Below are 14,728 nucleotides of genomic sequence, written 5' to 3' on the forward strand. Positions count from 1 at the left end.
GTTTTTATTTAAAGCTATAAAATAGTCTGTTTGAAATTATCCTTTTTTTTTTCTTAATTTTTGAGAGACAGAGAGAGACAGCGTGAACAGGGGAGGCTCAGAGAGAGAGGGAGACACAGAATCCAAAGCAGGCTCCAGGCTCTGAGCTAGCTGTCAGCACAGAGCCTGATGTGGGACTCAAACCCATGAACCATGAGATCATGACCCAAGCCAAAGCCGGACACTTAACTGACTGAACCACCCAGGCACCCCTGAAATTATCTTTAAAAAGAGCAGTATGTGGGGCACCTGGGTGGCTCAGTTGGTTAAGTGTCCACTCCTGGTTTCGGCTCAGGTAATGATCTCATGGTTTTGTGTGTTCAAGCCCTACATCAGGCTCTGTGCTGCTGACAGCACAAAGCCTGCTTGGGATTCTCTCTCTCCCTCTCTCTCTGCTCCCCACCCCCTTCTCATGCTGTCTCTGTCTCTCTCAAAAATAAACTTAAAAAAAAAGAGCAATATATAAGGATATATACATACAGGTACAATCACATATTGAATAAAGCTAGATCATACATCAAGACATAAACAGCAGAGATCTAGAGGGTGGAATTATGGGTAATTTGGGGTTTCATGTCTTTCTTTTCTTTCCTTGCTTTCCAACTTTCTACTTTGAGCACATATTACTTTTTAATTAGAAAAAAAAAGTTATTTTAGAGGCACCTCGGTAGCTCAGTTGGCTAAGTGTCCAAGTCTTGGTTTTGGCTCAAGTCATGATTTCATGGTTTGAGGGATGGAGCTCCTTGTCAGGCTCAGTGTCCACAGTGCAGAACCTGCTTAGGATTCTCTCTCTCCCTCTCTCTCCGCCCCTCGCCTGTCTCTCAAAAATAAATAAAAAACTTAAAAAAAAAAGAAAAAAGTTATCTTAAATGAGTAAATGGATTTCTCAAGGTTTTGGATGATAATTATTGCTGCATTAGTCTCATCACACAGTTACTTCCCTATTCCTATTGTTAAGCCTACTGTGAACATACTTAGAGGACATGTAAAACATATTTGTTCAGTCATTCAACATGTAGGGAGTGTATAAATGTGCTAGGTGCCTTCTCAAACACTAGGGATTTGGAGGTAAATAAGGATATCTTCTACCATCAAGTAGCTCTCAAGCTAGTGAGACAGACATGAAAACAGATCATTACTGGGGTGCCTGATTGGCTTAATTGGGAGAACCTGTGACTCTTGATCTTAGGATCATGAGTTCAAGCCCCATGTTGGGTATAGAGATTAGTTAAAAATAAAATCTTAGGGAGCCTGCTTCAGATTCTGTGTCTCTTTCTCTCTCTGCCCCTCCCCTGCTCACACTCTTGTCTCTCTCAGTCTTTCAAAAATAAATAAATGTAAAAAAATTTTTTTTTAATTTTAATGTGTATTTTTTAAAGGGATAGAGCAGAACACAAGTGAGAGAGGGGCAGAGAGAAAGGAAGGCAGAATCTATAGCAGGCTCCAGGCTCTGGGCTGTCAGCATAGAACCTGACACAGCTAATTCTTGTGAACTGTGAAATCATGTCCTGAGCTAAAGGTGGACGCTCAACTGACTGAGCCACCCAGAGTTAGAGTGATAGATAAGTCAGAAAAGATTTTATCCCACAAAAGGCATCTCACAAAAGATTTTATTTTTAAGTAATCTACCCAATCTGGGGCTTGAACTTACAACCCTGAGATCAATAATCATATGCTCCACAGATTGAGCCAGCCAGGCATCCCATTGTCCATGTGACTCTTGATCTTGGGGTCGTGAGTTCAAGCCCTGCAATGGGCATAGAGCTTACTATAAAAAAAATAAATACGGATGCCTGGATGGCTCAATCAGTTAAGCATTGGATTATTGATTTCAGCTCAGATCATGATCTCACAGTTCATGATTTCATACTCCCTCTGCCCTTTCCTTCCCTCTTCCCTCCCTTACTCATGTAGTTGTAGTCTTTATCTCTCAAAAAACAAAATAATTTAATTATTTTAAAAGTTAGTAAATAATTTGGTGGTGATGTTAATAAATGTGATTTAATTTTGTTTTGTTTTGTTGAGAGAGAGCACAGCAGGGAGGTGCAGAGGGAGAGGGAGAAAGAAAATCTTTTTATTTTTATTTTATTTTTTTAATGTTTTTATTTTTGAGAGAGAGAGAGCAAGAGCATGAGCAGAGAAGGGGCAGAGAGAGAGAGGGAGACACAGAATCCAAAGCAGGCTCCAGGCTCTAAATTGTCAGCACAGAGCCCAAACTCACAAACTGTGAGATCATAACCTGGGCCAAAGTTGGATGCTTAACTGATTGAGCCACACAGGTGCCCCTGGGTGTGGGGGGAAAGAGAATCTTAAGCAGGCACCACACTCGGCATGGAGCCCAATTCTGAGCTTGATCTCTCACTCTGGGCTCAATCTCATCATGACCATGAGATCACGACCTGTGCACAAATCAAGAGTCAGATGTTTAAGTGACTGAGCCACCCAGGTACCCTAATAAATGTAATTAAAAAAATAGAAGACAGACTTGGACTAGGGTAGTGGGGAGATGTGAATTGACTCAAAATATTTAGAAGGCAAAATAAATAGGATGTGGTGATGGAATAGATGTGTGGGAGAGATTACAAGAATTGGGAGAGACAAAGGTGATTTTCATGCTTTCATATGTCTGGAGAACATTTTTTTAACGTATTTTTTATCTTTATTTTTGAGAGACAGAGTGCAAGCAGTGGAGGGGCAGAGAGAGGGGGAGACACAGAATCAGAAGCAGGCTCCAGGCTCTGAGCTGTCAGCACAGAGCCTGACACAGGGCTTGAACTCATGAACTGCAAGTTTATAACCTGAGCTTAAGTCGGACACTCAACCCACTGAGCCACCCAGGTGCCCCTGGAGAACATTTTTGTTTTGTTTTGTTTGCAGAGCTGAGAGATAAATTCAATATCCGCTCAGATTAATTTCAGCCTAGGGTTGTGGTTTTTATTTTTTATTTTATTTCTTAAATTTTTATTTATTTGAGAAAGAGAGAATGTGCATGTACACACAAGTGGGGAAGGGGTAGAGAGAGAAAGAGAATCCTAAGCAGGCTCCACACCATTAGCACAAAGTCCCACGCAGGGCTCACACCCATGAACCATGAGATCACAACCTGAGCCAAAACAAGAATCAGACCTCAACCAGCTGAGCCAGGCAGTTGCCCCAGGTTGTGTGTGTGTGTGTAAGTTTATTTATTTATTTTGAAAGAGACAGAGAGCAGGAACAGATAGGGGCAGAGAGGGTAGAATTCTAAGCAGGCTCTGTGCTGTCAGAGAAGAGCCTGACAGGGGCGCCTGGGTGGCTCAGTCAGTTGAGCATCCGACTTTGGTTCAGGCCATGATCTCGAGTTCATGGGTTTGAGCCCCACATCTGGCTCTGTGCTGACAGCCAGCTCAGAGCCTGGAGTCTGTCTTCGGATTCTCTGTCTCCCTCTCTCTGACCCTCACCTGCTTATGCTGTTGTCTCTCTCTCTCTCTCAAAAATAAATAAAACATTAAAAAAATAAAAAAAGAGAGAGAGAAGAACCTGACAGCAGGCTTGAACCCACAAAACTGCAACATCATGACCTCAGCCAAAATCAGTCACCCCCTTCCCCCCAGGTTGTGGTTTTTAAATTTTCTTTCTTCTTAGCCTGATTGTCTCTTAAAAAGTACAAGGGAAGAAATCAAGTGAAAATTTTTGAATGCTTATATCTTTATATTGAGGAATACTTAATATAAACTGTATAAATTTTTTTAATGTTTATTCATTTTTGAGAGAGAGTGAGAGTGCACACACATGAATGGGGGAGGGAGGGAGAGAGAGAGAGAGAGAGAGAGAGAGAGAGAGACAGAATCCAAAGCAGCTCCAGGCTCTGAGCTGTCAGCATGGAGCCTGACACAGGGCTTAAGTCCACAGACTGTGAGATCATGACCTGAACCGAAGTTGGCTGCTTAACCAACTGAGCCACCAAGGCACCCCTAAACTGTATGAATCTTAAATATACAGCTTGTTAAAATTTTACATAAGTGTACACTAGTATAATCATCACCAAGATAAAGATATAGAAGCTTCCAGAGCACCTGGCTGGCTCAGTGGGTGAAGCATGCAACTCTTGATTTGGGGTTATAGGTTCAAGTCCCACACTGGGTGTAGAGCTTATTTAAAAATAAAATCTTAAAAAATATATGTTTATATACTTATATATGTATAAATTTCTTGCACACCAGAAACCTCCTTGGGTTCTCTTTACAGTTAGTAACCACCAAGAATAATGGCTACTCTGACTTTAATTACTATGAGATTATAATATAATAAGATATGTATTTGGTCTTTGTCCTGATTCCTGGCACAAAAGCTCCTAAAACTCTTGTAATTTTCTAAGTGATAATGGTATAAGCACATCTTTTGTCATTTTTAATAAGTCCCTCTCAACCATACCTGAGTTTATATTAATGGGGTGACTCAAGATGATTTCTTAGCTTCAGGATGGGGGCTGGTTGCCAGAGGAATCAACCATGTAATTACGAGTATGGAACTTTCAGCCCCATCCCCTAACCTCTGAGAAGGGGAGGAGGATTGTGGATTTAGTCAAGGTTAATGATTTAATCAATTAGGCCTTCATAATGAAGCCTCCATATAAACCCCAAACTATAGGGTTTGGAGAGCTTCCAAATTGGTGAATATATCCACATACCATGAGGGTAGTGTACCCCCAACTCCATAAGGACAGAAGCTCCTGTGTTCAGGACCCTTGCAGACCTCCCTCCCTGGCCATCTTCATTTAGCTCTTCATTTGTATCTTTTATAATATCATTTATAATAAGTTAATATATTTATTTTCCTGAGTTCCATGAGCTATTACAGCAAATTATCAACCCTGATTAGGAGGTCACAGGAACCCCCAATTTATCTGATTGACATTTGAACTGCTTCCCATTTATGGTTGGTTTGAATAAAATTGTGAATACTCTGATGCCTTTTGATGAACATAAACACTCATTTCTGTTGTTATAGCCAGAAGTAGTTCTGGATCATAAGGTACACATACTTAGCTTATAGTAGGTACTGTGAGATTTTTTTCCAAATTGTACCAATTTACATGCCCACTAGCAATATATGAGAATTCCAGTCATTCTACCTCACCAATCCTTGGTATCATGTCTTTATTTTTTAAGTTTATTTATTTTGGGAGAGAGCACAAGCAGGGGAGGAACAGAGAGAGAGGGGGACAGAGAATCTGAAGCAGTGAGCCACCCAGGTCCCCTGGTATCATCAGTCTTTAAAAAGCAACTGTGGACTTTTAAACTTCCAGGTGAATCTTTATTCCACAGAAATTGTGAATTCTGTTGGGAGGTGCATTTGGGGATAGTTCCTGGGATGTCAAGATGAAGTACACCAACTTTGAGGATGAGCCTGCAGCCTCTGACATGGGTAGAGGACACCAGGATCCAAGTGCCGCCCAGCATGAGCCTACAGATTCTCAAAGGAATTCCAGAGTCTTGATGGGCTCCTAGTTCATTAAGGGCATTGTGAGGCAAGACAGAACTGCAGCAATAGGCTCAAAAAGAAAGCTAAACCACTTCTGACCCATTCACCCTGTTTATGTCTCTAAAGGGATAGGTGTGACCAAGCAAGATGGGGCTGCCTTTCCCGAGGTGGCACTAGAGATTAATGGCAGTGCCTACTGGGTATGTCAGAAGACCCTGTCTCAATCTGGTCTTTGTTTCAGCTTGGAAAACAAATCTAACTCTTGTAGGCAGAACCTCAGATGGGTCAACAGAACTCCCTGGAGGTATGAAGCCTGAAGTGACCAGCAGGTAACTGGGCACTATAGCCCGAAGCCAGTGAACCCCAAGCAAGAGCATCCTGCTTCCTCAAGGGTTCCTTTGCCTGAGGAAAAGTGGAAGCCAGCACTCAAATTCCTACAGCATCTTCTGAAAATGGAGGCAAGGGTGATCCTGAAAAAGTTCCCTTATCTAACTGACAAGCAAAACGGCCACTCTGAGGTTCAGAATTTCACCCAATATACCCTCATAGAGATGCAACCAGGGCCCGGAGGGAGAAGCAGGCAATGGCAGTCCCCTGTTCCTGTCCTCAATTTAGGAGACGTAAGAAACATAAGGAGTGAGGCCTATTTCATAAACCACAAAGACCCTGTGGCCGGCAGGTCCTCGGAATTTAAAGGGAGGCGAGGTCGTAGCTGAGGGAAAGGTGACTGAGGGGCTGTTGCAGTTTGGGCAGGGGAGAGGCGGGAGAGGTGGCCAGCAGGGAATCTGGAGACTGAGTGGAGAACGGAGCCACAGGGCTCCCCAAGGGTGGGGAGGCGGGCAGAGGACCAAGGAGTGCCTTGGGCTGGTTGTGCCGGGCAGGGCAGGTACTCGGCAGAAGGAAAGTCTGGGCACGCCGGCCGAACTCCACCGTGCGAGGGTGGGGGAAGGAGGGCCTGCCTCCTCGCACGGAGTCCAGCCCTTGGTGCAGGAGCTCCGTTTGTGATAGGTTCGGGGAAAGTGCGGCGCTCAAAAGGAGATAACCAGTGGCAGCTGCCCAGTAAAGGCGTGTGCTGGGAGGGATTCCTCCTCCGAGCCTGGTTAGTTGTCTTCACTTCCGGGTGCCTGCGGAGGAGTAGGCGGGGGTCCGAGGTCGGAGGCCAGAACGCAGATCGCTTTGACCCCAGGTCTTCCACCTCCAGCGGCGCTCTGACGACCGTTGGAAATGCGCGGGCCGTAGCAAAACGACAGCCGCAAATTTACCACTTGCAGACCTAAACCCCACCCAAGAAGGCCCGCCGGCGTCTCCGTGGCGACATGCTGCGAACTGCGGCTGCGCAAGGGTGACGGCGCTAGGGCGAGGGGGAGGGGGTGTTTTGGTTCCAGCCGCTCGCCGTCCTTTCAGACTTGTTCCTCTGAAAGCTTCTCATTCCTTCCTCCCCTGCCCCTTCCCTTTCCCTTTCCCTTTCCCAGCCCCGGTCCTCCCTCCCTCCTTTCCCTTCTGTCTGCCTCCCTGGGTCCGGGCCATTTTCCGGGCCAGGCGCTTTAAAGTGCGTGGCCCCGAGGCCCAGTATATGACCCGCCGTCTTGCTAACCCTCGCTACCCCCGCCCCATGTGGCTGCGGGGCCGCTGCGGCGCTGCCCACTATGGCCCGGAAAGCAGTTAGCAGGAAGCGGAAAGCGCCAGCCTCACCGGGAGCTGGGAGCGACGCTCAGTGCCCGCAGGTGAGGGCTGGGAGAGGCCGGGACCGGGGTTATAGCGCCGAAGCACCCAGAGGGAAATAGGGTCCTAAGAGCAGGGAACCGGAACCCGGGACCAAGGTCTGTAGTCAGAGGTGGGGCAACAGCGGGGCCCCATTCTGTACGGTAAGGGCTGGGCCCCCAGGAGTTCATAGAGCAGAAAGGCCAGAGAGATGAGGAGCTAAAGGGAAATTTGGAAACGGGGCTTACTCCGCAGAAAGCCTGCAGCCGGGAGTGGGACTTAGGGGAATCTAGAATCTTGGCTTTGGAGGAAGGGAAACCGTCGTCGACTGGAATCAGGAACAAAACCTCTCAGAAGGTACGCGGAGGGAGAGTGAAGTCCACCTCCCGCGTGGGGTGGAAGGGCCGGGGAGCAGAGATAATTGCGATCTTTATATGGGAAAGAGTCTCCCTCTGGCTACCTCAAGCCCCGACATGGGCTTTTCGGCTCTTGGACCATTGTAAAAAAGCAGCACTTTTCAGGTATCATCCTTATACCTTTCTCTTTTAAGGAGAAGGCCTTGTTGGAGGCGTATTCGGACTCTGATTTCCTGTGCCTCCTACCCCGTGTTTGATTTTTCGAATTCTTCAACCGCTTGGAGCGCGGGGCAGGGAGGTGGTCCTTGATAGTGCATCCCTGGAAGGTGTAGGACCACAGTCTGGCCCTAGTTGCATTCTCCATGTTTCGCGGGGAGTATAGACAGAAGGGGACTGGGTAGAGATGCAGCCCAGGTCGGTATAGTAATGGTTTGGCTCCTCATTCCCTTTCCTGTCAAGTATAGCTTTAGGGGATTTGAATCCTTCACTCCTAAAAGGCCTAGTAAACCTTTTGGCTTCTTTTCTGCTTCCACTCCTTTGTCTTTCAGCCCTTGTTTCTCACAGGTTTGACTAGGAGCATCATCTTTTCAATGTTGGAAGAGTTAAATTGAACTTTTTTTGTATTAAGATACCTGTTCTTTTGTATGTCATTCCTGTAGGATGAGTTCTTGGTGATTTCTCTGATACAGAAATATCCTTCTTTCTGAACAAAGGTAGCCAAAGCCCTAATTTATACTGTTGCTTTACACAGTTTGGCTGGGATCACTCACTTCACAAAAGGAAAAGAGTCCCCCCAGTGAAGAGATCCTTAGTGTACTATCTGAAGAACCGAGAAGTCAGGCTTCAGAATGAAAGCAGCTATTCGCGAGTGTTGCATGGCTATGCAGCACAGCAACTTCCCAGTCTCCTGAAGGAGAGAGAGTTTCATCTTGGGACCCTTAATAAAGTGTTTGCATCTCAGTGGCTGAATCATAGGCAAGTGGTGTGTGGTACCAAATGCAACACGGTAAGTGTCTGGGGTAAGTGAACCTTACCCTAGGTCTTGCTCTAGAACCTCTCTCACTGCTCACTTTTCTCGTCAGTTTCTTCTGGGAGGAGATTGCCTTACTCTGCTTTCCATTCCCTCCTATCTGTTGTTAACTTCTGCCTCTCTTTCTGTCCCTTTTCCCACTTCCTCAGTTCTTTGCTGATAAGTCTTCAGAGGAACCTGTTTCTTTCTTTTTTTTTTTTAAGTTTATTTTTGAAAGACAGTGCAAGTGGGCGAGGGGCAGAGAGAGAGAAAGAGAGAGAGAGAGAGAGAGAGAGAGAGAGAGAGACGCAGAATCCAAAGCAGGTTCCAGGCTCCGAGCTGTCAGCACAGAGCCCTATGCGGGGGTCAAACTCACAGACTGTGAGATTGTGACTTAAGCCGAAGTTGGACGCTTAACCGACTGAACCACACAGGCGCCCCAGAGAGGAGCCTGTTTCTTTAGGCCTCTTGCCGTACGGCTGTTCCATTGCTTCTAGAGTTTTTTTGACCTCCTTTTTTTATGTTGCTTTTTATGTCAGAGATTGCAGAGGAAAGATTTAGGAATGAATGATGCTAAGAGCATTATTTGGATACATAATAGTGGAAACCTAGGTCTTATTTGCCAGGCTAAAGGCATATGTAAAAATATTTAGGGGCCCCTGGATGGCTCAGACAGTTGTGTGTCCAACTTGGGCTCAGGTCATGATCTCATAGTTTGTGGGTTTGAGCCCCACGTCGGGCTCTCTGCTCTCAGCAAGAAGCCTGCTTTGGGTTTTCTCTCTCTCTCTGAAAAATAAATAAATATTAAAAAAAATTTAAAGTAGCACTTGATTCAAGATAGGAATAAAGTAAACATTTTTTAGGGAGTAGAATCTAAAGATGTATTTCTTTTAAGAAAAGGCAGAGAATGTGTGGTTGGTGGTATATTTCAGGATGTAAATGTTTGCTCTTTGTAAAGTAGCCTCCTGGAAAGGATTCAAAAGAGAGAAAAATTATTATACAAGTAGGAGAGTGTTCTTATACAGAATGACTTAGAAAACAGTTATAAGTGAATGAATGGAAAAATATGTCAGTAATCTATATAATAAGCACAGTTACAGGCATAGATAAAATAGGCCAATCCATGATGGGATATTGCGATATGAATGGAACAGAAAGACACAAATAACATGATTTCAAAGGAATGTTAAGAGGTAGGGCCTGAAGGTGGGAAATGATTCCAAAGGAAGCATGAGAAGAGATGCAATGTAGACCCAGCTGCTCTCTCCATTTTCACCTTATCCTGGGCGATTAGACAAGTAACGTCATAATGGTTGGGTAAATTTACCTTAGACAGAAACACTGATTGAAAGAGAGAAGGTCCTTCTAAGTCAAGAAAGTCTTAAGTACTAGAAGTGTTTATTTATAAAGGACATAGGGAAAGATTTAAACATGAGTTTTAAGGAAGGAAATAGTATTGTGGAGGTTGGGGCCAAGCTGACATTACCTCTTCTGTTGAAGGTTGCTGCTTGTCATACAGAAACTTTTCAAAACTAAGTAGCAGTGGGGCACCTGGGTGCCTCAGTCACTTCCACATCCTGCTGTTGATCTCAAGATTCATGGGATGGAGCCCCAAGTCGAGCTCTGGGTTGACATCGTGGAGCCTGCTTGGGATTCTCTCCCTCCCTCTCTTTCTGCCCCCTTCCCCACTTGTACACGTGCACGTGTGTGTGTGCATGCGCTCTCTCTCTCAAAATAAATAAACTTAAAAAAGAAGCCTCAGTAGTTGTGGAAAGACAGAACTTACTTTTTCTAGTTTCTCATACCACCACTCATAGTTTAATAAGAGTACTGCCATTATTGTCATTATTGTGACGTGGAGTATAAAAAGAGTCTCCCATTTGGAGGAATTCATTCCATCCTCCATATACATCATCATAGTGTTTTGCCCTGCAAGTGTTGCTGAATTATGAACTAAGTTAATAGTAAACTCTTTTTTTTTTAAGTTTATTGACCCTATTTGAAGGTTTGAATAATGTAAAGTAGTAATTCTTTTTTTTTGAGATGGAGACACACAAGAGTGTGAGTGGGGGAGGACAGAGAACAGAGAGAGGGAGACACAGAATCTGAAGCAGGTTCCAGGCTCTGAGCTGTCAGCACAGAGCCTGATGGGGGCCTCAAACTCATGAACCATGAGATCATGACCTGAGCTGACGTTGGAAGCTTAACTGAGCCACCCAGATGCCCCTAATTGACTCTTAATACCACCTCTTTCAGACTTCCCGTGTTCTCATAACCTAAAGTATTTAACTGAGGGCCTGTTTTCTTAATATAGTTTATGTTGTTATTTGCTTAGCTTTCAGAACCAAAGCAGGAAACCAGGAACTCTGCTCTTCTCTGAACTTTATGACATTTGGCAAATGATTCTCTTGTGTGCCTTTGTTTTCTCATCTGTAAAATGGGAGTGGTGCTGAGAAGCTGGCTGTGCACATCTTGGGAAATACTTGAAGTTAGCAGTATCTGCCTTACGCAAAAATAGTAGTGGTCAGGGGCCCAGTAGGTTGAGGATCCAACTCTTGGTTTCTTCTCAGGTCATGATCCTGGGGTTGTGAGATCCAGGCCGGCATCATGCTCCTGGGCATGGAGCCCTCTCTTTTTGTCTCTCTCTCACACCCCCCCCCCCCCCCGCACTTGTGAGTATGCTTATCTCTAAAAAAGAAATCTATATATTTGTGGTGATAATGAATGCAAAGCTTTTTCCAATGCTCTTTGCATTTCTTGGGACTCCAGTCAGTTTGAAAGAAAGGAAAATTAAACAATCTTTGGATAATATGTGCATGTGCATATTGCATATTTGGGGAAAGAAGAGTTTTGTTGGAGTCTCAATAAATTTTGATGTTTTGAAATTTTACTATCAATGAAACAGCATAAATGTATTAAGTAGGAAAAGTATACCACAGCAATTTATATCCTCAAATAGCCTATTAATTCATGTATCTGCTGGTTAGAAGCTGTTTTTGTCTTGAGTATTGTTGGTATTTATCAGCATTTATTTATTTATATTTATTTTATTTTTTTTTACTGTTTGCTAAGTAGTAGTATTTTATTTTATTTTATTTTTTAAATAGTTTATTGTCAAATTGGTTTCCATACAACACCCAGTGCTCTTCCCCACAAGTGCCCTTTTCCATCACCACCACCTCTTTTCCCTCCTCCCCTTTCCCCTTCAACCCTCAGGTTCGTTTTTAGTCTTCAGTAGCCTCTCAAGTTTTGCCTCCCTCTCTCTCCCCAACTCTCTTTCCCTCTTCCCCTCCCCCGGTCCTGCATTAGGTTTCTCCTGTTCTCCTGTAAGTGCAAACATATGGTATCTGTCCTTCTCTGCCTGACTTATTTTGCTTAGCATGACACCCTCGAGGTCCATCTACTTTTCTACAAATGGCCAGATTTCATTCTTTCTCATTGCCATGTAATACTCCATTGTATATATATACCACATCTTGATCCACTCATCAGGTGATGGACATTTAGGCTCTTTCTATGATTTGGCTATTGTTGACAGTGCTGCTATGAACATTGGGGTACATGTTCTCCTATGCATCAGCACTTCTGTATCCCTTGGGTAAATCCCTAGCAGTGCTATTGCTGGGTCATAAGGGAGTTCTATGGATAGTTTTTTGAGGAACCTCCAGACTGTTTTCCAGAGTGGCTGCACCAGTTTACATTCCCAGGTATTTATCAGCATTTAACTGAATATACACAAATGCTAAAAAGCCCTATCGTTTCCCAGTTAACTAGCTTCGGGCAATAGTATTGAAACTTCTGGTGAAACGTTAGATCCTTTATGGAAAAAAACATCAGCTATATTCTATAAGTCTTTCTGTAGCTTGATTCCCTAGATGAGAATTGCGCTGTGCTGTGGGCTAACAGTCAAACTAGGGACAGTCATTTAACTCCCTGAATTCTCTGGGCCTATTAAGCACAGTAATAACTACAAGAATGGCCAAAGTATGTCTTAACCATTAATAACATTAGTATGGTCATATTTATTTTTAAGTTTATTTATTTTGAGAGAGAGAGAGTGTACATGCACTTGTGGGAGGGACAGAAAGAGAAAATCTCAAGCAGGGCCCTTGCAGTCAGTTCAGAGTCCAATATGGGGCTGAAACTCACAAACTGAAATCAAGAGTCAGATGCTCAACTGACTGAGCCACCCAGGTGCCCCAGTTTGGTCATATTCTTTTCTTTTCTCTTCTCTTCTTTTCCTTTTCTCTTCTTTTTTTTCTTTTCTTTTCTTTGCTTTTTTAACTAAGTTTATTTTGAGAGAGACAAAGACAGAGCAAGAGGGGGAGGGGCAGAGAGAAAGGAAGAGAGAGGGAATCCCAGGCAGGCTCCACACTGTCAGTGCAGAGCCCAATGTGGAGCTCGAACTCAAGAAACCTTGAGATCATGACCTGAGCTGAAACCAAGAGTTGGACTTTTAACCTGTCTGGACTTCTCTCTTGTCCAACAAGAGAGTGGACACAGGATTGAAATGTGAGAGATGCTAATGTCTGGAAGGAGACAAGAGGCTCCCAAGTAAGGGTCCTTTCTATGTTTTTATTAGGATCAAAAGTCTTACAAGTGTGATAGACATGCACATAGAGACAATGAAACCATGAACATTAACTCATGGGGGGAAGGGTCTTGAAGACATGTGGTGTTAGGCATTTGGGTCAATGGAAAACAAAGTCCTGGGCAGATGGTTGTTTACAGCAGGCATGAGGCCTCACCTCTGTTTACGTAACTTTGCCTACGGACCCCGACCGGAAAGAGCTTGCTACCTCAGGGTCTACAAGGCACCTTTCTTTTGTTAATTAGCTTCTCTCTGGGCAACTTCCCTGCTGCTGCCTATAGCCCTGTTTACCTGTTTAACTATTTTGGTCCTTCCTTCTTGTGAAAACAGCTTTCTGTTATTTTATTAGGGGGGCGGGGGATGGCATAGGTCGTTTCTGCTATGAATACCTAATCTTGGTTACATCATTTTTGATGCTTTCATCCTGAGGCTTTTCTATTCCTATATCTTTGTCCTATACTGAAGGACTTTGTCCTGTTTACCTAATCTGTTTTACCTAATCTTGGATGTGTATATACTGTGGCTTTCTATTTCTTGATGACTTGTTAACCCATCAGTGCTAGCTCAGGGAGTTCCTAAGCTTATCCCCCACATAATCAACTGAGCCACCCAGGTACTCCTGATCGTATTTTTTCTAAATTACTTAAAGAAAAAGGGGTAGTATAACTTTAATTGGAACATGGTTCTGGAAATCAGTAGGTATATTTTCCTGGTTTATGATTACAAAATCAGATTGTGTAAAGAGCCAGACACGAAAGCTAATTAAGAGAAGTTTGCCAGACATAAGACAGTAAGAAGTAGCAGGGACTGTATAGAGCCAGAAAAGGCATTCTTGGCTTCAGCCAGTTTTTGCCATGCAGAAAAAATTTTTTTTCTTTGTTTATTATCTTGAGAGAGACAAAGACGGCACAAGTGGGGAAGGAGCAGATAGAGAATGAGAAAATCCCACGCAGGCTGTGCTGCCAGCACAGAGCCCTACGTGGGGTCCAAACCCAGGAACTCTGATATCATGACCGGAAAAAAAATTAAGAGACTCCCAACCAACTGAGCCACTTAGTATTTTTAAGTTTTTCTTAATGTTTATTTATTTTTGAGAGACAGACACAGCGTGAGCTGGGGAGGGACAGGGAGAGAGGGAGACACAGACTCTGAAGCAGGCTCCAGCTCTGAGCTGTCAACATAGAGCCCAACACAAGGCTCGAACCTGTGAACTGTGAAATCATGACCTGAGCCAAAGTCAAAAGCTTAACTGAGCCACCCAGGTATCCCAGGAATATTTTTTTTAAATGTTTATTATTTATTTATTTTTTAATGTTTGTTTATTTTTGAGACAGAGAGCTTGAGGCAGGGAGAGGCAGAGAGAGTGAGAGAGACAGAATCTGAAGCAGGCTCCAGGCTCTGAACTGTCAGCACAGAGCTGGAAGCAGAGCTCAAACCGACAAACCGTGAGATCATGACCTGAGCTGAAGCTGGGTGCTTATCTGGCTGAACCACCCAGGCGCCCCTAATGTTTATTAGAGAGAGAATGTAAGGGGGCGGGGGCGGGGGCAGAGGGAGAGGGAGACCCAGGAT

The 14,728-nt window shown here is 44.1% G+C and overlaps 1 protein-coding gene across 1 annotated transcript in view; it reads left to right on the plus strand.

The window, feature by feature from the left end:
* Nucleotides 1–6,629: 6,629 nt before the first annotated feature.
* Nucleotides 6,630–14,728, plus strand: part of DCAF12 (DDB1 and CUL4 associated factor 12) — a 35,029-nt gene continuing 26,930 nt past the window's right edge. Inside the window, exons 1-2 of the mRNA XM_029920310.1 lie at nt 6,630–7,223; nt 8,308–8,562. Of these exons, the coding sequence (XP_029776170.1) occupies nt 7,146–7,223; nt 8,308–8,562 (333 nt within the window). The 5' untranslated portion in view covers nt 6,630–7,145. The remainder of the gene's footprint in view (nt 7,224–8,307; nt 8,563–14,728) is intronic.

This window comes from Suricata suricatta, chromosome 13, assembly GCF_006229205.1.
Source record: "Suricata suricatta isolate VVHF042 chromosome 13, meerkat_22Aug2017_6uvM2_HiC, whole genome shotgun sequence".
NCBI lineage: Eukaryota > Metazoa > Chordata > Mammalia > Carnivora > Herpestidae > Suricata > Suricata suricatta.